The following is a 24,785-nucleotide window of genomic DNA, read 5'->3' on the forward strand; positions in this document are numbered from 1 at the left end:
CACAGCAAACATAAACATAGCCAAAGCCTTGCAGACAAACAAAAATTACGCGAAGCGAAATGTAGTGTGAGGAGGTCTATGCGAGAGGGCGTTCAGTGAATTCGAAAGTAAAGTTCTATGTACTGACTTGGCAGAAAATCCTAAGAAATTTTGGTCTTACGTCAAAGCGGTAGGTGGATCAAAACAAAATGTCCAGACACTCTGTGACCAAAATGGTACTGAAACAGAGGATGACAGACTAAAGGCCAAAATACTAAATGTCTTTTTCCAATGTTGTTTCACAGAGGAAGACTGCACTGTAGTTCCTTCTCTAGATTGTCGCACAGATGACAAAATGGTAGATATCGAAATAGACGACAGAGGGATAGAGAAACAATTAAAATCGCTCAAAAGAGGAAAGGCCGCTGGACCTGATGGTATACCAGTTCGATTTTACACAGGGTACGCGAAGGAATTTGCCCCCCCTTCTTGCAGCGGTGTACCGTAGGTCTCTAGAAGAGCGTAGCGTTCCAAAGGATTGGAAAAGGGCACAGGTCATCCCCGTTTTCAAGAAGGGACGTCGAACAGACGTGCAGAACTATAGACCTATATCTCTAACGTCGATCAGTTGTAGAATTTTGGAACATGTATTATGTTCGAGTATAATGACTTTTCTGGAGACTAGAAATCTACTCTGTAGGAATCAACATGGGTTTCGAAAAAGACGATCAGGTGAAACCCAGCTCGCACTATTCGTCCACGAGACTCAGAGGGCCATAGACACGGGTTCACAGGTAGATGCCGTGTTTCTTGACTTCCGCAAGGCGTTTGATACAGTTCCCCACAGTCGTTTAATGAACAAAGTAAGAGCACATATGGACTATCAGACCAATTGTGTGATTGGATTGAGGAGTTCCTAGATAACAGAACGCAGCATGTCATTCTCAATGGAGAGAAGTCTTCCGAAGTAAGAGTGATTTCAGGTGTGCCGCAGGGGAGTGTCATAGGACCGTTGCTATTCAAAATATACATAAATGACCTGGTGGATGACATCAGAAGTTCACTGAGGCTTTTTGCGGATGTTGCTGTGGTGTATCGAGAGGTTGTAACAATGGAAAATTGTACTGAAATGCAGGAGGATCTGCAGTGAATTGACGCACAGTGCAGGGAATGACAATTGAATCTCAATGTAGACAAGTGTAATGTGCTGCGAATACATAGAAAGATAGATCCCTTATCATTTAGCTACAAAATAGCAGGTCAGTAACTGGAAGCAGTTAATTCCATAAATTATCTGGGAGTACGCATTAGGAGTGATTTAAAATGGAATGATCATATAAAGTTGATCGTCGGTAAAGCAGATGCCAGACTGAGATTCATTGGAAGAATCCTAAGGAAATGCAATCCGAAAACAAAGGAAGTAGGTTACAGTACGCTTGTTCGCCCACTGCTTGAATACTGCTCAGCAGTGTGGGATCCGTACCAGATAGGGTTGATAGAAGAGATAGAGAAGATCCAACGGAGAGCAGCGCGCTTCATTACAGGATCATTTAGTAATCGCGAAAGCGTTACAGAGGTGATGGATAAACTCCAGTGGAAGACTTTGCAGGAGAGACGCTCAGTAGCTCGGTACGGGCTTTTGTTTAAGTTTCGAGAACATACCTTCACCGAAGAGTCAAGCAGTACATTGCTCCCTCCTACGTATATCTCGCGAAGAGACCATGAGGATAAAATCAGAGAGATTAGAGCCCACACGGAAGAATACCGACAATCCTTCTTTCCACGGACAATACGAGACTGGAATAGAAGGGAGAACACATAGAGGTACTCAGGGTACCCTCCGCCACACACCGTCAGGTGGCTTGCGGAGTATGGATGTAGATGTAGACACCAGCACTGTTGCACAACTGATTCAGCACATCCAAATTGTGTGGCAGTTCTCCAAATGAGCAGTCCCACCAGTCGGAAAGCCACAATTTGATCCCTTTCAAACTCGCTCAGTTGGCTGTAGGAAGCAAGAGTGCATCTCTGTGTCATGGTTGCCAGCTTACTTCACGTTTGCACCATATAAAAGCCTTCTGGCTGTGAGCATTCCCTATTAAAGGGTAGACAGAGATGGCATTATGGTACCTATGCCAGTATGCTATCTGTCAATGAATGATGTCGGAACCAGCCCATTTACTATCCTCCAGGTGACGTATGTCTTCTTCAGATTAAAATCGATGTTGTTTTTTCAGGCCTACAATTTTGTTCTGGTAATGTATTTATCTGTCATGAGTCTCAACAAAACCATGGCTCACACACAATACAAAAATAAATATGACACAAAAGAACAGAAAAATACAGGGTATTCAGATTAGGAATATAATAATATAAAATGTAATTGAGATATTTATTGACAGTCTGTTTCTACTAGTATGGTAACTTAAAATGTTTTTTCTTACATACACCTCAATATGTGCACCAACTGTTTTGCAATAGACATCTGCACTGTATTCCACTTCTCTCATGTTTTGCAGCATCGCTGATGTAACATTTGCGATAGTTGCTTGAATGCGATGGTACAGATCTGGCATATCACAAACAGGTGTCCGGTACACTTGATTCTTGATAAACCCGTTTTCATCCATTTTTGCCAGAATTGTCTTCTCAAATGCCTTCCATTAGAACCTGTCCTCAGGTTTGATTTTGTGATGAAGCTGCAGTTATATTCTCTTAGACACAACTTTTTATGGGAGAATGTAAGACATAATGTACTGCCAAACAAGGTAACTATAACTGCCTACTTGCTTGTCAGATTGACTTATGAGGGCTCCACTGGAAGGACGTATGGTTTAATTCAACAGTAATCTCTGGCACAGTGGTCCGACATCAAAAGCAAACTCCCAGTTTTCCGAAGCCACTTGTTCCATTTTTTGATTGTTACGTTAAGTGGGAACATCGTCAGTGGGCCGCTGTCCATACTCACACAGAAAAAGACAACATACCATTGTAACTAAATAGTGCACAGAACACCTTCCGCTGTGGAGTCCATGTCTACTGACATATGTTTATGTGAACAGAGCAGTTATGCGCATTCACACATGATAACAACTGCCACAAGCAAAAACACAAAACATTTTGAATTACCATACTTGTAGAAGCAAACCATCAATAAATCTCTTAATTATGTCTTTAGTTACTACATTTTATACCATATATGTTTAACCACGACATCCTGTATTTTAAAACAAAAGTAAATTAATATTTTGGGAATACATGATTTTACAATAGGTATGTATAATTACAAAATTTTAGTTTTGAGAAACTAAACATGTACAACACATTAACAGCAGCATTAATCAGTCACTCTGAGAAAACCTGAAAGAGCATGTATAATGAATTTGTGTTGGCACTGTTTACACACAGCTACTAGCTGTTTACAGTCATTTTCCAAGTCCAGTAGCTCCACTGTATAACAAGTGCTTTGTGACCAACACTATAAAACTTAAGCACTTCAGTTAAAAATAGAGAAAAAAAAATCCATTGTCTTATGACTCAATATGGAGCAAATCTGTTGCAGTATCTTATAATCTAAAGCCTGCAAACTCCTGCTTCAGGTTTACAGAAAATATTGGTCATATGCAAAGAACCTCGCAACCCAAAAGGTAAAGAAATTACGTTACATACTATCATGGCCAGTATTCATGGTTTTATGAACTTTATGCCATGGCCTAAGAGCCTTATGTTTCATCTCGTACCGTGTAAGACATTCTGAGGCTATAAATACATGCAATCACGCAAGCATTTTTTTGGGTGTACTTTTACTAGAGAAACAGCAAGAGTTGAAAAGGTAGTGTGAATACCATTCTCTGTTGTGTGTTTGTATGCACCATCCATCGGTTTGCAACAGGGGCAAGTGGATGACTTTCCATTATTTTATGCATTCTTCTTTGGCAGTTATGTTTCAAATATCCACTCTCACCTACTCCAAAGCTGTCTTTTTTTATCAGAATCTTTAGAACTGACTGATGACACATTTTAGTGGGTGTTTGCGACTTTCTACATATAATAAAATGGAAAAGGTGGCAGAAGCTGACCTCGGGGAAGATCAGTTTGGATTCTGGAGAAATGCAGGAATTTGCAAGGCAATACTTACGGTACTGTTTCTCTTAAAGGTAGGTTCAGGAAAGGCAAACCTATGTTTATAGAATTTGTGGACTTAGAGAAAGATTTCAACAATGTTTATTAGAATACTTCCTTTGGAATTCTGAAGGTAGCAGGGGTAAAATATAGTGAGCGAAAGGCTATTTACAACTTGTTCAGAAACCAACAGCTGTTATATAGATTGAAGGACATGAAAGGGGAGCACTGGTTGAGAAGAGACTGAGTAGCTTATCCCCAACATTATTCAATCTGTGCACTGGGTAAGCAGTAGAGGAAACCAAAGAAAAATCTGGAGAAGGAATCGAAGTTCAGGGAGAATAAATAAAAACTTCAGTTTTGCCGATCACATTGTAATTCTGTCAGCCAGCAAAGGGCTTGGAGGAGCAGTAGAATGGAATGAACAGTGTCTTGAAAGGAGCATATAAAATGAACATCAACAAATGCAAAACATGGATAATGGAATGTAGTCAAATTAAATCAGCTGATGCTGAGGGAACTAGATTAGGAAATGAGATACGTAAAGTAGTAGGTGAGTTTTGCTATTTAGGCAGTAAAATAATGTTGGCCAAAGTAGAGATGATATGAAATGTAAACTGGCTATGACAATGACAAGAAAAGCGTTTCCGCAGAAGAAAAATTTGTTAAAATGAAATATAGATTTAAGTGTTAGGAAGTCTTTTCTGAAGGTGTTTGTCAGGAGAGTAGCCATGTACAGAAGTGAAACATGGACAATAAACAGTTTAGACAAGAAAAGAATAGAAGCTTTTGAAATGCAGTGCTACTGAAGAATGTTGAAGATTAGATGGATAAATTACATAACTAACGCAGAGGTACTGAATTGAATTGGGGAGAAAAGAAATTTGTGGCAGAACCTGACTGTAAGAAGGGATCAATTGGTAGGACACATTCTGAGACACCAATTTAGTATAGAGGGAAGTGTAGGGAAAGGGGGGGGGGGGGGTAAAAATCAGAGGGGGAGATCAGAGGATGAATGCAGCAAGAAGATTCAGAAGCATGTAGGTCGCAGCATTTATTTGGAGATGAAGATGCTTGCACAGGACAGAGTAGCATGGAGAGCTGCATCAAACCATCACTGGGCTGAAGACCAAAACAACTTCCTAGTACACATATAAAGACATTGTTGTCATGTGCCCATCCTCTATTGTTCTCATCAAAAATGCTTGCTGTAGATTTATTTCCGCATTCTTACCAATAAATACCTACAAGTTTGCTACAAGTGTTTTCTTGTTCATACATAATTGGAGTGGTAATGGAAACATTTCTTCATTTAACTAAAGCTAAATCTAACTTAGGTAATGTGAATCATGTGAATTCATGCACATGTTGTTACATAGGCTGCAGTACCTGCTTGCTAGCAGACCAAAATCAAGAGAAATAGAGAGACGACAAAGAGGATTACTAAATTTATTCTATGATACTGCAGTCTGTGGGAAAAATTAGAAAACTCTGTTGAAACCATTGCTTCCTGAAAATGCATTTCCATCAGAAAAGGCAAAGCACACCTCTGAAAAGTAGGTGTACATGAACTTTGTACCGTTATGGCATGTTGAAGAACATAACATCGGAAATGTAATTGACTTAAACAGCCAACTAATCATGAAATAAGGATGTCAGAAAATGAAATAAACTGGATTGTGATTTCAATTTAAGCAATTTTAAGATCCAGTACTCATTGTACAAAGATCTCACCAGCCATTTGTCAGAAGCTTCTCATTTGCATTTACTGTTATAAGGGTTATTTTCTAATGCTTGTATCAAAAGGAAAAATTACCTGAGAAAACTGTAAAATTACAAGGAGACAAAATTGCTGGCCAATACTTTCTTTGGAGCAAAATTCCATGTACGACCAATATAAAAGTAGAAAAGTATTACAGGACCTCAGTTCCCACTTTTGAAGCCATTGGTTTCTTTCTCAGAGAAGATAGAGGGAGGATATGTTGGGAAGGAGAGGCATCAAAGGAAACTTGCACACACATCCTGCCACTACTATGCTGGCCTGTCAAACACTTTACTGGCCAGTTAATAAAGTAAAACACCATGTAACATATTGGCCTCATGCACCTTCCGCCACTGCTGTCTAAGAGTTCGGCAACTGCCACTATATGGATCTGATGTTGTTTTGTTTTTGTTCATTTGACAGCACACGTCTTGAATCATTTGTTTGTATACGTGAGTAGTTAGTGTCACGGAAAAAAAATAAGCTTTGTCTTCAATTCAATAAATAAATACAAGGTCTGTTCAAAAAATTCCGGAACTTTGTCCACAAATTTTTTTTACACTAACCTATTACTTACTATGCATGGGCTCCTTCGAAATACCCTCCTCTAGAATTGATATGCCGCTCCCAATGCCATTTCCACTTCCGGAAGCAGTTTTGGTACACCTCTTGCTGGATCATGCGAAACACCATCCGCAAATTTTCATCCTTTCAATGGGGATTCCAACACTGGGAATAAAAGATAGTCTGCAGGGGGCAGGTCTGAAGAATACGGAGGTTGAGGCAACACAGTGATTTAGTTTTTTGTTCAACTGTCATGCATCAACAGGGATGAACGTGCGGGTGCATTATCACAATGCAAGAGCCATGAACTGTCTCCTGTTTCCTTCTCACAGGCGGTGCAACACTTCCCAACAGATTAACAGTTTGTGCCTGTGGCACAAATTCATGATGAACTAATCCTTCAAAGTCAAAGGAAACTACCAGCATGGCTCTCTCTCTTAATAAAAATCTCATTCTCATTTGTGCAATCTGAAAGCTCTTCACAGATTACAAGACGAAGGTCTTTCTGGTCTTGACTTATGAGCCATGAGATGAAATTGGTGACAACCTGATGTATTCTAAGATGCTATGTCAGAATTTCATGACATCCAGCTGAAATCTTACATTCTTCTGCAATCTCTCAGACAGTAGTCTTTGATTGGCATGCACAATTTCATTGACGTTCCTAACATGAGTGTCGTTGGTAGACATCAAAGGGCGTCCAGCCATTTTTAAACCACGTGAATCATTCATAACACTTAGTACAGCTTAAGCTCTCGTCACTGTAGGTTCCCTGCATCATTTGCTGTGTGTGTGTGTGTGTGTGTGTGTGTGTGTGTGTGTGTGTGTGTGTGTAAAGGTTTTCTTGAGTTTCATGCAAAATTTAATGCAGACACGTAGGTCCTTTAACTCTTGTCATCTTGAAATTTTCAAACTGTGTGACACAACATTCTACTAAATACAGGAGTGAATAATAACTAATAGACATACAACAATGAAACTTCCAGTAGGTGCACATTAAACACAGGCGTGTGCATGGATGCCAACTGCATTTTGCTCCAACACACCACTGGCACAAAATTGTGAACATTCCACAATTTCTTGAACAGACCTCATGATTTGTACAGTAGCAAAATGTTCTTCAATCTCATTCTAGTCTTCAGCAAACCATCTTAATCTCTTAACACATTGTCATTTGCAGCAACACGAAGTACCGGGTGATTAAAAAAGTCAGTATAAATTTGAAAACTTAATAAACCACGGAATAATGTAGATAGAGAGGTAAAAACTGACACACTTGCTTGGAATGACATGGGGTTTTATTCGGGGGGAAAAAAAAAAACACCCCATATTGCTAGACGCGTGAAAGATCTCTTGCACGTGTCGTTTGGTAATGATTGTGTGCTCAGCCGCCACTTTCGTCATGCTTGGCCTCCCAGGTCCCCAGACCTCAGTCCGTGCAATTATTGGCTTTGGGGTTAACTGAAGTCTGTTCACATTATTCCTCGACTACAGCTTTTGTTGAGGAATGATGGTGGACATATTGAGCATTTCCTGTAAAGATCATCATCTTTGCTTTGTCTCACTTTGTTATGCTAATTATTGCTATTCTGATCAGATAAAGCGCCATCTTTTGGACATTTTTTGAACGTTTGTATTTTTTTGGTTCTAATAAAACCCCATGTCATTCCAAGCATGTGTGTCAATTTGTACCTCTCTATTTACATTATTCTGTGATTTATTCAGTTTTCAAATTTATACTGACTTTTTGATCACCCAGTATTCCAAAATTATTGTTACATACTAGGGGCTTACATAGTTTCACATTAATGCAAAAATGTCAGTATTGTTAAGATGTTTCGATTTTGGCATAATAACAATAGAAATAATTTTTTTGCTTTAGTTACTAAATGTAAATATTACAATTAAATAGGAATAGAAAATGTATTTGTGCCTTCAGAGATTTAAAGCTACTTTTGTTCTAAATGAAATGCCATGTAAATATACACTACTGGCCATTAAAATTGCTACACCATGAAGATGACGTGCTACAGATGCTAAATTTAACCGACAGAAAGAAGATGCTGTGATATGCAAATTATTAGCTTTTTAGAGCATTCACACAAGGCTGGCGCTGGTGGCGACACCTACAACATGCTGACATGAGGAAAGTTTCCAACCAATTTCTCATACACAAACAGCAGTTGACCGGCGTTTCCTGGTGAAACGTTGTTGTGATGCCTCATGTAAGGAGGAGAAATGCGTACCATCACGTTTCCGACTTTGATAAAGGTCGGATTGTAGCCTATCGCGATTGTAGTTTATTGCATCACGACATTGCTGCTCGCATTGGTCAAGATCCAATGACTGTTAGCAGAATATGGAATTGGTGGGTTCAGGAGGGTAATACGGAATGCCGCGCTGGATCCCTATGGCGCCGTATCACTAGCAGTCGAGATGACAGGCACCTTATCCGCATGGCTGTAATGGATCGTGCAGCAACGTCTCGATCCCAGAGTCAACAGATGGGGACGTTTGCAAGACAACAACCATATGCACGAACAGTGCGACGACATTTGCAGCAGCATCGACTATCAGCTCGGAGATCGTGGCTGTGGTTACCCTTGACGCTGCATCACAGATAGGAGTGCCTGCGATGGTGTACTCGACGATGAACCTGGGTGCACGAATGGCAAAACGTCATTTTTACGGATGAATCCAGGTTCTGTTTACAGCATCATGATGGTCACATCTGTGTTTGGCGACATCACGGTGAACGCACATTGGAAGCATGTATTCATCATCACCATACTGGCGTACCACCCTGCATGATGGTATGGGGTGCCATTGGTTACATGTCTCTGTCAGCTCTTGTTCGCATTGACGGCACTTTGAACAGTGGACGTTACATTTCAGATGTGTTACGACCCGTGGCTCTACCCTTCATTCGATCCCTGTGAAACCCTACATTTCAGCAGAGTAATTAATGCATGACCGCATGTTGCAGGTCCTGTAAGGACGTTTCTGGATACAGAAAATGTTTGACTGCTGCTCTGGCCAGCACATTCTCCAGATCTCTCACCAATTGAAAACGTCTGGTCAATGGTGGCCGAGCAACTGGCTCGTCACAATATGCCAGTCACTACTCTTGATGAACTGTGGTATCGTGTTGAAGCTGCATGGGCAGCTGTACCTGCACAGAGCTCTGTTTGACTCAATGCCCAGGTGCATCAAGGCCGTTATTACGGCCAGAGGTGGTTGTTCTGGGTACTGATTTCTAAGGATCTATGCACCCAAACTGCATGAAAATGTAATCACATGTCAGTTCTAGTATAATATATTTGTCCAATGAATACCCATTTATCATCTGCATTTCTTCTTGGTGTAGCAATTTTAATGGCCAGTAGTGTAGATGTGTTCTTATTGGTACAGTCTCTGAATGATTACTGGTTGTGTACAGTAGTACAATGTTTGGTTACAAAATTAAGTACAGGAAAAGCTCTATTTACGGCACCTGTGACCTCTCAGAACTCTAACTTAAAAAAAAAAAGGTAGAAACTGCACTTTCAGGAACGCAATAAGGATACTACAGTGATAAAGAGGGTTTACAGTTACCAGGCATTTCAGTATTACTTGTAACAACACAAGCTGCCATATCGTCTTCTGATTAGAGTAATAAATGTAACTCAAAAGGAATTCAAAAGTGGTGTTAATTATTCATTTACTTCTAGAAGACACTTTGTTCTCTGTTGAAAACACTTTTATTAGTGTTTTGATGCTCCCAAATGATTTCTACGAGAAATCCATTCTCGTGCAAATATTTGAGAGACCATGTTCTGCTCATTAACATTTCACTAAGATTTCTAGAAGTACATTTACAACTGCAAAATTTCAGTCAATGACATCTTGAACACAGTGCTAGTAAAGAATCTGACTGCGCACGTGGAAACACTTGCTGGCCATTGAGGGGATTGGGGGATGCAATTGCAGGCTTTCGTTGTTCATGGAAATGCCGCTTGAGACGAAGAGGAATGAGAAATACATGAAATAATATATAATACTTGGTAGATAACACTGTAATATAAAAATGCTTTGTGTTGTGAATGATTTGTAAATTATGAGGTATTTCTTTATTTAATGAAACAGCATCAGTTACAGGTTCTAGTTCAAAACAGACAAGAACATACAGGTATTTCATTTCACATCCATAATATAGTTTCAACAATAAACTGTTGGGAATACTCCACACATACAGTAACAAAGATGAATCATTTTCACTGTATGAATGCTGACACTTACAAGTTTCATCATCAAGAAAAAATCCAAATTTATTTACTGTTTGATGGAGCCAACAAACACACACACTTGCCGATTTGTCATGAAAGAACTGCAAGGATATTATTAAAAAGTGGTTTGTCTTATCTGCTGAGAATATTTCTTTCTATATTGGTTCACATTTTGTTATCAGTTTTTCTGTGAAGCATATGCCTATAATTTACTTCATTCACGTATACATCTTTAGGCCATATCCTGGCAATCACCGTTCTCTTAAATGAATGGCCCCAATGTCACATCTGTCACAGTTTTATCCTTCTTTTAATGAGAGACAATCTCCACTTTGGTCATCAGCTCTTCTTTTTTTTCATATTTATTCCATAAAGTGGATCAAATATGCTTGTACAGAAGAAAATGTGTGAAGCCTTGTTCAGAGAACATAGAAAACTGAGAACCAATGCCTTATGTGAGAATACATCTCTCATTTGAACTTAAATGCAACTTGAAAATTTATTACTTTAAAGATAACACTGATGAGGAAAAGCTATCACTGTATTCATTTACATTTCACTTGCTAGTGACAATGATTTACTTTGACAAAGTGGATAAGAACTGTATAACTTCAAGCAAATTATTATTATTCTTTAAAACATTCCTCTGAAATAAATCATACTCTTTACAAATACACAAAATATGTAAATTACAAGGAACTTAATATACTGTTGTATAGAGGATTTTTAGTTTTAGATGTTATAGCTGGAACCTCTCTTTAGAAGAATACGCAAACAGAACAACATGCAAGAGTACAAACAAAGGAATAAACTTCCTCAACATTAAATTAATGGATGACATACATCAGACATTAAAACCATACATATTTATTAGGATTTCACAGTTTATTCATTACAATTGTAAATACTGATCTCTTCCTGAGAGACTTTTCGATAATACCTTCAGTTACAGGAATGACATCCCTGTTTCATTCCTACCTTTGTAAATGATGACCACAAGTTTTCTCAGAACACTTCATGCAGTGAACTCTTCTTGTCACCATACCAGCCTCCATGGCCTCCCATATTAAAGATAATGACCTGTTTTACTTATATATAGTTTAATCACATTTAGTATTGTGAAATTAGTCTTATTCTTTATAGAAGGTTATTGCAAAGAAAAGGTCGCCTTTTTTTAATTACAAATAGAGAAGTACCAGTAACACTAAGCTATGAGGCATGTAAGGATTGTGAGACACTGATATCTCATTCCTACAAACCCTTGGGCGAAAACTTTTCAAAGAAATATTAAAGGTCCCTCTGAGATGGTACACAAGGGAACAGTGCATTAACAGTTCGTCATTGAAGCAAATATATATGAAGATTTGGCGATATCAGAAGGCTGGGATGAGGTGCAGTGGCACCAGCTTGGGCCAATGTGAGGTAGCTTGAGCCAATGTCAGGTAGGAACTGATGAATGGGTAGAAAATTTAATCATGCTGTCAACTATGCGATGCATCCCGCAAACCTTGATTTTTATGACACCTACCTTGTTTAAACTGCAGTTTTTGTGAATCCAAATGAAATAGGAACTGGACTGTTTTTACAAATTGACAGATACTCAGCAACAGCATACATTTCTACAGAAGACAAAGTAATTCTAAAATAAGTTTGCCCAGAACACTTGAAATGCAACACAATACATGAAACAGTGTTTGGCAACAGTGCTAAAGCTCAGGAACACTGCTGATTTTCAAGTTTGGCAACAAATGAAGGGCAAAGTTAGTCCAACAAGGTCCAATTTCTGTTAATTCCGCCCTAGGGAGCTGAGGGGCTAACATACAGTTGTTATTCAGTTTGCTTATTGCTACAAGAACAGTAAATTGCAGTGATTGATAACAGATGAAAGTAACAGCCATGATTGTTAAGAGTGAAGTTCACAAATGGTGCACACTGGCAATATGACACTAATTTTAAGACAACAGTTATCTACAAAGCAGAGGCCATACACAACTGTGAAACAGAAAGAAAATTTGATGTCACAGAAGTAAATTTTTGTAGGCAGAGTCAGATAAGAATAAATTAGAGATCATCAGTTCTACATACCAAACTCTCAGGGGACTGAATCAGGGGAATGTTTCACAAAACAGAGCAACAAGTGGTCCAGTATGTGTAAGACAACTGCAATTAAGGATTCCTGATTACTTGAAAAATAATCCAAATTAATGTGCTGGAGATAGAGGAATTTTCCAACTGCATGCATTGTGGAATTCAAAGCAAGTGTGAAAAGTTGCATGACAATAATGCAGAGAGTAGAGCTTACATTATGGTGCATAAGAACACTTGATCATTAGTTTCCCATGGCATCTTATGAAAAACTACTTGTGTATCAGCATCAGATAATTTATTAAAAAAGTCACAGCTGTTTACAAATGATGGTATCAACGTTACTAGGCAGACCTGAAGATAATGTATCAATAAAGTTTGCAAACGTGATTAATCAGAAGTGTTAAAAATAAAAATTTCTCACACGGGATATCTTCAAAAAATTGGGGTCGACTAAATACAGTATACAGGGTGTATCAAAAAGGGTGGCGCAAACTTACACAGCTAAAGGTACACAATAATAGAAGCACAAATGTCAAGTAAACATGGGCTCTCAAATGCATACCTTAAGAGCTATGAAATATTCTTGATTTTCAATACTGTGAAGCAAATCTCTTCTACTGCAAGATCTTTGCTTTCCATATTTTGCGAAGTGATAGTATGGAACAAAACAAGAAAAAAAAGTCCTGTAAACATGTGCTCTAAAATACATACTTTAAAAGTTATGAGCATTTGTTCATTAGAAGAATTGTGTTATAAAGTACCGAAGATGAACAGGTGCTCATAGCTGTTAAGGTATGCATCTTAGAGCACATATTTACTGGTCATTTGTGCTTCTATTATCATGTACTTTCAGCCATGTAAGTTTATGTCATCCTTTTTGATACATCCTGTATAGTTTGTATTGACTATGTGGGTTCCTCTTGATAAATGAGAACACAATGAGTGGTTTTATGCAGGCAAGTTACATCTTCAATCTGTATTTAAGGTGAATTGAACAACTTGACTAGGTAAGTTAAGAATTACTTCAATGATCAACATAATACTGTATTATAAATATCCACTCTACAGGAAGAAAAGGAGAAACATACTGAAAGTGACTTAAACAAAAATACGCAATATCTAGTTACTATCAAAACAAACCAGCTGGAGTGGATACATAGATACTATAGAACGTTTTTGTATCCCAACAGTTCTTAAATAGTGACTTAGTTTGAAACTGCTATTCATCCAGTTAAGCAGGATGATTATTAGAAAGGCAATGCTCTTTTTCATATTCATATGCTGATATCTGACACTATGCACATATATGGTCTCACACAGGCACTTTACAGTATTCAGTTCTTAGAATAACTTATATAGCTGCGAACAAAGTACACATACAGTTCAACAAAGAAAAAACTAAGCAGCTAACTGCAGAAAGTAGAGTTTAGGCAAGAGATGACATATTCCAACTAATATTGTAAAATATTTTCAATGTGAAGTAAGAAAAAATTAAACAAAAATTTAAATGTGCATTGAAGGGACAGTTCAGAAACAGATTTGTATTGGAGCTTCACTGACAGACAGTCTGAAAACTTTAATCAACATGTGTGTCCAACAGGGAGAGGGAGGGAGGGAGGGAGGGAGGGAGGGAGGGATGTGGGGGGGGGGGGGCAGACACAGAATCCTGAACCAGTTAGATTCTGTATAATTTATCCCTATAGACAGAAGTCAAAATTTGATTCCCATAGTGGATAAAAGTACTAGAATCAATAATAGAGTAGGGAACAGTATTGATTGGTATGCTGTACTGGATGTTACACCAATGTCATAAAAAGTCCACAATAAATTTCTGCATTCTGTATAGAATTAGAGTAGAGTACCTTTGTAAGTGTAAGTATGTTTGAACAAATGTGAATCTGAGCAAGAATGAAGGGGTGGAGTATAAATGCAGGTTTTATATTAATACATAATTTTTTTCAATGGAATTTGTCCAAATTTTTGCTCATGCCACTAGTAGTAACATATCTTTTAGGGATCCACTTCTTCTTCAAGTCAATTTTTAAATTGTAAAACCCAATTTAAAACTGATTCACAAATACCACTGTGCACTCTGATTACAGAAATTTAACAGTTACATTTTGACAGTTTCTTGCCTACCTTTTTTTCTGAAACTATTGATTATGTAAATAAGCTGCCAATATTCAAATTCATTGATACATGACTGAACTTGACAGTGCTGGGACTGACCAATATAAGAGTATTTCTGGAAAAGTACTCAAAATTACACCACTGCTTACCTTTCATGAAATTTAGAATAATTGATGGATAACAGTATTTATGCAATTGAAGGAACCTTTATATCCAATCAGTTGTGAACAATGATTGCAACACTGTTAAGTGTCATTCTTTGTCTGCCACTTGTTCTTTAAATCTTTGGAAATGAGTCACATCACTTACTTAAGGCAAACTGACCAGCAGTTGCTACACAAGAATAGTCAAGAACATCTAATGCTCTGAACACTACTTGAAATTTTTCAGTCTTCAAAGTAAGAAAACAGTATAAATACGTACTGTTATAAGTTAAATAAAAAAGTTTTTTTAAATGTTATATTTAGTGTAATTCCGTGAAATGAAATTTTTTTATCGGAAGCGTATAACAATATTGAAACAAAATTCTGTTCAAATGCAACCAATTTGCTGTTACAATGGAATTAAAAAAAGTATATACACAATACAATTTTTGACATATCACAGTTCCTCTTTTGTCAACAGATACTGGACCTCATTATAAGGCCTATCTTAAGTACTAATAAACATAGTTAATCCAAACATAGAATTCCCAATTCTCAGGTGATTCATTAGAATATCTGGAACAGTACTACACATTAAATGTAAAGGTCCGTCACTTTACAGGAATACTGTGCATAATACTTTTTCTATGAAACATTGTACAATGATTAGAAACTGACTCTTCTGACTTTGAAACCTGCTGTTTCTTGATGTATGTCATTTCTTTGAACATAGATTTCAGATGTGTGTATTAAATACTGTATTTTTATTTATTTTTTTAGTCATCTGTATGTTTCCTTTAACAAGAAAGGATAACTTCTTCAAAAACAATGACAAAAATGGAAAATGAAAAGTGAGATTCACTGCCACAAATTAAAGCTTTGACTACATAAATAGCACAATCTGAAAATGCAACAAACACAATGCTTTGACCACTCTTAAAAATATGAACCTTTGGGCTGTGTTCTACAAGCAAAATACTTAAAAGAACAGTGTAAAATAAATAATAAGTATTGTGTTTGGTAAATGCTGTAAATGACATGAGTAGAGTGCTCCTCAGTACAACTGCTTCAGCTGTTCATAAGTTACAAAGAATATGATATTCCAGGGCCCCATTCGAACCCATGTGGGAATAAAGCCTTTGTATAAGGCAAGAAATCCTTCATTCTTCACTGTCTGAAACAACATAACAAAAGAAGAATAAAATCATTTCTTTCTAACATATGCAAATTACATATGAAAAATAACATTGCCAGAAATGCTGTGAAGGCCTTACCTGCAGCAATTTTACAGCAAAGTTTAAAAACCATTGCATATGGTAAGTATTGAAATACTTCATTACGATTTCAATCCAAATTTCAATTACAAAATACATTTTTCTACACATATGCTCTCTTGCAACCACTACACTTACTACGGTTATGCTTTATATCAAAGTTACAGAGTCACAATGTAATTTTCAGTTTCCTCTTTATGGACTCTGATTCATGAAAAACAAATTTCAGTGCAACATTCCTGGGTCGAAAAGTTATTGACTCCCTTACAAAATATGCAGGCACTGCTAATAGTTTGACGCTTATGTAAGAAATCAGGAAGCAGTTCTGTCTGTCTGCTATCTCATGTACACAAATGAATAATACAGCCATTACATTTTTCCCAATCAAAATTCCTCAGTTCAATGCTCAGCCGTGTACAACACACAACACTGTGGGAAATGATGGGCAATAGCAAATCAGCAGCTAATATCCATGGGGTAATGTTTTTCTGCTGTGAAGCATTAAGTCCACACAGCAACTCTTTCACTGTTTATGTTGTTAAGTGGTGCTGTTGGCTAATGAACTCACATAGCTGGCAAGGTTAGAATCGCTGGCAGCCAGGCCGTAGGTATGTCACAGCCATCCTCCCTGGACGAATGTAGGTTACCTGTTGCCTGTCTTCCAGCAATTCTAGTATCCACATGTTTTCGCGCCAGCCAGCAGCACCATTTGACCCAGGTTAAGCAATATAAACAGCTGTCACGAGAGATTTGCCATGTGGCCTTAATGCTTCACTGCATGAAAATGCTTTGCTGCTGGATACTAGCTGCCGTTTTGCTATTGCCTACCATTCACTGATGAGAGTTATCTACCAATCACTTAAGGGAGAACCACAGGTAATAGCCTGCCAGTATGCTACTTCCTACCAATCACCTACTACAGCTGCCTTCTAAGTAGCCACCAGATTACTGTACTGCCATTCCCCTCCATAGCAACATCTCTTCGAATCCTCCAATGGGAAGACATTCGTTAGTATCCAGCAGTTAACGACAGCAAGTCGATCAAAATGTCACATATTTAGTTGCTTTAAAATGACGCGGCTTAACACCCAAAATTATTTTATTCAAGCTTACTCGGTTAACTGAGCCAAGATTAAATTTACATGATATTAGTTCAATGATCTGATTACAAATTACCACAGGTTAGAATTAATCAAATCATTGAAAGATAAAATCTAGCAAATATAAAAATAAATGTAGGTGAATGAACTGATACTACTTAAATATCCGAATAAAAGGAAAGTTCGCTTCAGAAAATTATAAAATTATGAGACAGAATTGTTGTCCATCACTAATCTTCAGAACGTGAAGCTTATTGTACTGCCAACACACACATAGAAAATTACACAAAACTATTCCAGCTTTTGGAACTATAACTTCTAATAGTTATGACAGTTTCATGTATATTTGTATGTCAATTGGCAGTACTAAAATTTTTACCTCCTGGCGTTAAGTACTGAACAGCTATTCTATCTCATAATTTTACTTGAAAATTTTTCCGGTTGATTCAGTCACATAAGGGGGCATCCAAAAGAAAAAAAAATCCAACTTTATTCACACTTTAATCTCAAACCTTCAATATCCTTCAAAGTACTTTCCATTTGCACTAATAAACTTGTCCAATCTTTTGTTCCATTTTCCAAAACATTGTTTAATTTCATCTTTAGTGATGCTAAACAGCACCTCCCCCCTCCCCTTTTCACTCTAGGAAACAAAATAAAAGTTACACAGGGCAAGCTCAGGTAAGGAACAGGGGTCATAAAATTTTGGTCAAGAACCATCACACATATAGGGCTGTGGGAACAGGGCCATTGTCATGATGGAATAACCAGTCACCCTACTGCCACAAATTAGACCGCTGCACACTGTTGTACAATCTTTTCAAAACTTCCAAGAAGAAAGCCTGGTTGATTGTCTGACCCTGTGGAAAACACTCTGAATGGACGACTCCTCCCACATTGAAGAAACAAATCAGCATTTTTTTTAATGTCCGATTTCACCTGATGAGCTTTCTTGCGGTGACGCAAACTTCAGGTCTTCCACTGGCTTGATTGTTTATTTGCTTCAGGATCTTAATTGCAGAACCAAGTTTCGTTACCAGTGATAATTTCTGAAAAAAAGTTTGGATCATTCTGGGACTCTTCTTTAAAATCACAGCACACTTCCATGTATTCTTGTTTTTGTTCAGCAGTCAGCAGTTGTAACACAAATTTGATAACTACCTTTTTACACTCCTAAAGCTTCTGTCACAATTCGCTCTACTGAACTCCAAGTCGCTCTTGACAGCTCAACAATTTCTTTAATGGTCTGCCGTCGAACTTCACTGATGATTGCACGAATGTTTTCAACATTTTCATGTATTCGAGCCATGGAAGAATGACAAGACAGATATTTGTCATCAATTGATGTTTCCCCATTTCTGAAACGAGAAAGCCTCTCAAACACTTGAGTTTGTCCCGTAGCATCATCCTTGCACTCCTTTTTTAACATTTCAACAGTTTCAGTTCCTCTTTTTCTGAGCAAAAGGCAGACTTTAACCACTGCTTGCAGTTCACAAAAATTGCCATTTGTAAAATGAGAATCATACAAAACAGTTGCCACTATATACTCTGCTGAAACTAGTCCTGATCTTATTCAGCTTATTGACTCTGGCATGTTCGCTCTATGGGCTCCTAGTGGCACAACACAGTACTACAAAAACTCTGCCACGAAAATATTAGTTAAGTTTCTTTTGGGTACCCCCTCATAAACAAAAACAAAGGTTCTATTCACTTTGACACCTCAATATATATTAACAAACCATAAAACACATAGCCAACTTTCAAATCCATACCTGGACAAGGCAATCAATACTGCCAGTATATATGCGAACAGATTTGGTATCACGGGTTACAGCTTTAAGTTTCCTCTGGTTCATCAGCCTTGTCTGAGAGAGAGAGAGAAAAAAGTTGTGATTAGTCTGCAATCCAAACATGCAAATAATCTGATTAGATAAGTTCCATTTTTCATGCTGATATAAACAAAAGTTGGTTTTAGACATTACTTCTCTCTGTAATTAATTTGGTAGTATCATAATATTTAGACATTGTTATAACTTAGGATGTAATAAGTTATAACTTGGGCTGCAAGTTGGTGCTTGTTCATTAAGAGTCGGTTTAATCAGCCAAAGGTCCAAGGATTGAGCCTTGTAGAGTCAGTCCTATGATTCTCTGTGATGTTTAAGATAGTTGTCAACTTTGTCTAAACTTTGTGTTTGAGTATAACATTAAGCTGTATCACAGGGCACGTGCCACAACTTAAAAATGGATGTTTGAAGTTTTGACACTGGTATTCGATTGCTTATACTATACAGTGGGAGATACGTATGTTGACATCATTGCTGTTGTTGATGATTTTTTTTGTTTTTGATGTTGTTGCTGCTGCTTCTGCTGGAGAAAAAGATGGAATTATTGTCTGATTGTAGCTGCACATACTTAAATAAGGGCAAAGATATTGTTCTTGTAGACCAACATACATTGTTATTTTACTGTTGTTTACATTCTGGAGACAATACTTTAAGCTGTGAGTAAGCAATTTCTCACGTATGTCCTTTCTTCCAGGAATACTAGTCCCACAAGGTATGCAGGAGAACTTCTGTGGAGTTTGGAAGATAGGGGAGAGGTATTAGCAGGAATAAAACGTGAGGGTCAGTCATGAAAAGGGAAAGGGTCCAGGTTTGAGTCAAAGTCTGCCAGGAGTGAGTCCTAGTCTGACACGAAGTTTCATTATTGTTGTAGATCAGCAGGTAATCATCAGCAATTTTTATATGCTCCTCCTGTGACTTAAGCATGAAAACAGTATAGGCAATATTGTGGTAATAGAGGAAGTATTGTCATCAGCAAGCAAGATTTCATAAAAGTGAAAGCTGTTGGGCACTTCCCAGCCCCTACTTATATAGTAGCATATTTAGTAATTCATATTTCAGCTATATGACATTTATCAAACTAAGTTTTTTTTTTAACACAGTGCATTAAAAGGAACTTAGTACTGCTATGTGCTACTTTGACAAATAGGAAATAAAACTGTCTGAACACATTACAGAAGGGAAAAACAAAACTGTTCTTGTAGCTTTTTACCCGGGTACCTCTGGAAGAATCCTTGCAATTAATTGGTGAGAAACTGGATGAGAAAATAACCAGGCTTTGTCGCTACGTGCTGACGTCGACGTACTTTTTATTTAATGACAAATATTTTGAACAGACTGACGGAGTGGCTATGGGGAGCCCATTGTCCCCAATAGTCGCCAATCTTTTTATGGAAGATTTTGAGGACATGGCGCTGAAGACGGCGTCCTTAAAACCAACTTGTTTCTGGAGGTACGCTGACGATACGTTTATGGTGTGGCCTCATGGGAGAGAAGCTCTTGACCGCCTCCTAGATCATTTTAATTCCCTGCATCCTAGCATCAAGTTTACCATGGAGGTGGAAAGTGATGGAAAGCTTCCGTTTCTGGATGTTCTGGTGTACAGAAAGGATGATGGGACACTGGGACACAGTGTTTATCGAAAGCCTATGCACACGGACCGTTACCTGCATGCTTCTAGCTGTCATCCATCATTCTAGCGTATGGGGGTCCTGTGGACGTTGGCGAGAAGAGCTTATGCCATTTCAGATGGAGAAAGCTTGACACAAGAATTGGACCATCTTAAGGTTGTGTTCAAGCAGAATGGCTATACAGATAAACAGATCCGTCGTGCTTTCCAGTTTGGACCTTCGCCTGAACCACCAGAAGATACCTGCAAATCGGTGGCTTTTCTGCCTTTTACTGGGAGCATTTCCTCGAAGATAGGAAGAATTCTGAAAAGATACCATATCAAAAGTATTTTTCGTCCGCCAGCCAAGATTAGAGTGCTCCTTGGCTCTGTAAAGGATGACTTGGGTTTGAGGAAGCCCGGTGTGTACAAGATCCCTTGCCACTGTGGGAAGGCTTATATTGGGCAGACATTCCGGACCATTCAGGACCGATGTGTTGAGCATCAGCGGCACACACGGCTGCTTCAACCTGAGAAATCTGCAGTGGTGGACACAGAATGCTCTATGACAAGACACAAATGGTTGCCCCTGCATCTCGCTATTGGGACTGTGTTTTAAAAGAATCCATAGAGATTCGTTTATCTGACAATCTTATTAATAGAGACAAGAGACTTGGGACCCGGTGTTATCTGACATCAAAATACAACAGTCTGTGTTTCGATCGTCGGAATAAAAAATTTTTTAATTTTTGACAGCGATATCTCGATTTCGCCTATTTCCACCACTAGCGGCGCGGTATGTTTACTGCGCTAGAGGGCAGTTACGGCACCTTCTCGCACACGCGTTGTGGGTCTTCTGCGGCCTATATAGGGGCCGCAGCTTGCGCTAGGAAGTCAGTTCCGGCAAGATCGTGCACCAGCACTCTCACCTGAAGATGGCGGCCAGTTGGACCACGGAAATATTGTGTCATGAAGATGTTATGATCCGGCTGCATACCCGAGAAGAATATTATTGTCGGAAATGTTTTGAGCAATGAAGGAGGAAAAAAAAGGGAGGGAAGACAAAAAGAAGAGAAATGAATAAAAGCATGTGTCAACACAAATTAGACATACTTTGTAGGAGACACCACAAAGTGATATTTAGTAAATGGGTCTGAAGAGATTGATCCTAGTCTCAGGACATAATTCACAGCCAAAAAACAATTGTCACACAACTACAGTGCTTTAGTAATGTGAGCAGTACCATTTCTTTTATACTGACAAAGAATGCAATAATCTGACTGAAAGAGATACCATTACAATAATTTTTAATGATACAGAAATACTAATTACATATTCACTCAGCAATACCAAATGTCCCATGGCCCAAGGCAGTCATGAGGGACACATGTAAAACAATGCTAAGAATCCATGTGACGCACTGTTCGAACTATGCTATAACACTGTGTGACACCTAAGCATGCTCTGATAAAAATGTAATTAACAATAATTTAGAATCTCACTTTAATAAAAAATGACAAAAGTTATATCACTATTGCGAGATGGTGGTTTATGAAATCTAACATTACATTGTCTCCTACCGCACAAAACCCACTCATCATCTCCCTATCCTACTCTTTCTCCTAACGAGGCAAAACTTCCTGTAAATCCTTTCACTTCAAATCAACAGAAGTATACTTAGAATATTTACATGACCTTGAAACACAACTAGTATTTTATAGCAAACACTGTGTGAAATGGCTGATCTAGTTTTGTTCTTTGCCGTAATGGAAGCCCCATTCTCTTGAAGTCACTAAACTCTTTTCTCAAGGTTTCTGGAATACAAAAAGTGCATAGTAGCATTTAAAAGCACTGTGATACAGTTTTAAGCACTGAATGTACAAAAATGTACCCTTTTATCTACCATCACTTCTTAAACATATTGTTTTGATATTTGTTCTTGAAATATTTGAATTTAATATTAACTGGAAAGGGGAGAATGGACTTCATTTAGCTTCTGAAAGCTTAAGTTATAGTGTCTTGTTCTGTGTGTTGTCATCCTTAGCAAGAACTTTTTTTCTGGAAGATAGGACTGCTTATAAAACAGAATTAATTAATTTATGGTAAACAATTCCTGTCTGTCACCTAATCCTTATTCAATCATAATTAGTCTTTTGACTCAGAATAAAAATGATCAATGCATTGAACTAAGAGGCACAATGATGAGACTACAGTTTGTTTCTATTGAAATAAGAATACGTTATACCAGATTTGATTTGAGCGATAAGTTCCTTCAGACAGATGCTTTGCAGCGGCACAAAAATGAAATTATTTTAATTCAATACGTAGATGTTCAACTCAAAAGCTGCAAATGATCCATTTTTTGGGAGGTAGCAAGCTTATGCACCTACAATAATTAAATATCTAAAATCAAGAAACTGAAACAATATGTGTTTCCAGATCATAAAAAGATACATAAAAGAAACAGAATTTTTAAAAGAAAAGTTGATTTCATCATGAAGTTTACATCACAAGTAAATAGTAGCTTCATATATAATATTATTAAAATTGCAAAGTTGAAAGTAATGGAAGTTATTTGTCACTCAGTTACTTCTCAATTTTTTTTTTACTTGAAAAGTAAAACATATTTTCATGATGTTTCTCTTTTTTCCCCTTCTTTCCCTGTTGAACCCAAATAACACACAGTTCAGGAAATACAATATGGAAAATACTTACACGTACAACATCAATTGGTGTTGATGCTACTGCACTACCAAGGCTTGCTATGAAACTGGAACTGTAAAATAAAAAACAGTGTCACTACAGCCCCTCTGAAACAGTTGAAACAAATTATGAGAGTTCAACTTTTTACATGTGTTTTCTGTATTCTCATTTTAGTGGGGTGTGTCCCTTAGTGTTTTTTTTTTTTTTTTAAAAAATGTGTGATATGTGAGTAGGATGACAATGTACCTTCCATCAAAAGCATGGGGTGTGTTGGCGAGGGAACACTAGCCTACGCTAGCCGGTCGCTCTCACCCCATCTGCAACAGACACCCGACAACTGTGAAAAGCAAACACAACAGCTGCCGTATTTTCTCACCCATTACATAAAGCTTAACAACCCACCTACCATATGATTATGAGAAAACAGATTTGCCAATAGATAACTGTCATGAGGTATACAGTAATTATTAAGTTGTTACAAGCTAAATGAGACCTGTATACTGAAATTTAAAATATAACTAAACAAAGCAAGTATCAGACTCAAGAAATGACCATAAATGCTTGCAAAATAAACAATGATTCCTGCTTTTATGTTGAATAAACTTTCCCACACTGTAACGGAAGTCCCACATGGCAGTTCAATGAAGGTGACTTTCCCTAGTCATGTTTTAGAAAATAATGCCACATAACAACTGTTAAAACTCCAATATATTGTTAATAAATCAGCGAAACCATTCCACGTGGGAAAAACATATCTAAAAACAAAGATGATGAGACTTACCAAACAAAAGCGCTGGCAGGTCGATACACACACAAACAAACACAAACATACACACAAAATTCAAGCTTTCGCAACAAACGGTTGCTTCATCAGGAAAGAGGGAAGGAGAGGGAAAGACGAAAGGATGTGGGTTTTAATGGAGAGGGTAAGGAGTCATTCCAATCCCAGGAGCGGAAAGACCTTAGGGGGAAAAAAAGGACAGGTATACACTCGCGCGCACACACACACACAACACATATCCATCCGCACATACACAGACATAAGCAGACATTTGTAAAGGCAAAGAGTTTGGGCAGAGATGTCAGTCGAGGCGGAAGTAAAGAGGCAAAGATGTTGTTGAAAGACAGGTGAGGTATGAGTGGCGGCAACTTGAAATTAGCGGAGGTTGAGGCCTGGCGGATAACGAGAAGAGAGGATATATTGA

At 37.9% G+C, this 24,785-nt stretch overlaps 1 protein-coding gene across 1 annotated transcript in view; it reads right to left on the reverse strand.

Annotated features, from left to right (window-relative positions):
• Positions 1-14,435: 14,435 nt before the first annotated feature.
• LOC124776413 (mitochondrial uncoupling protein Bmcp) overlaps positions 14,436-24,785 on the reverse strand; it is a 104,112-nt gene continuing 93,762 nt past the window's right edge. Inside the window, exons 6-8 of the mRNA XM_047251401.1 lie at positions 23,593-23,653; positions 19,200-19,292; positions 14,436-16,227 (exon numbers count right to left, since the gene is read on the reverse strand). Coding sequence (XP_047107357.1) covers positions 16,108-16,227; positions 19,200-19,292; positions 23,593-23,653 — 274 coding nt within the window. The 3' untranslated portion in view covers positions 14,436-16,107. The remainder of the gene's footprint in view (positions 16,228-19,199; positions 19,293-23,592; positions 23,654-24,785) is intronic.

Source organism: Schistocerca piceifrons, chromosome 2 (genome assembly GCF_021461385.2).
Source record: "Schistocerca piceifrons isolate TAMUIC-IGC-003096 chromosome 2, iqSchPice1.1, whole genome shotgun sequence".
Lineage (NCBI taxonomy): Eukaryota > Metazoa > Arthropoda > Insecta > Orthoptera > Acrididae > Schistocerca > Schistocerca piceifrons.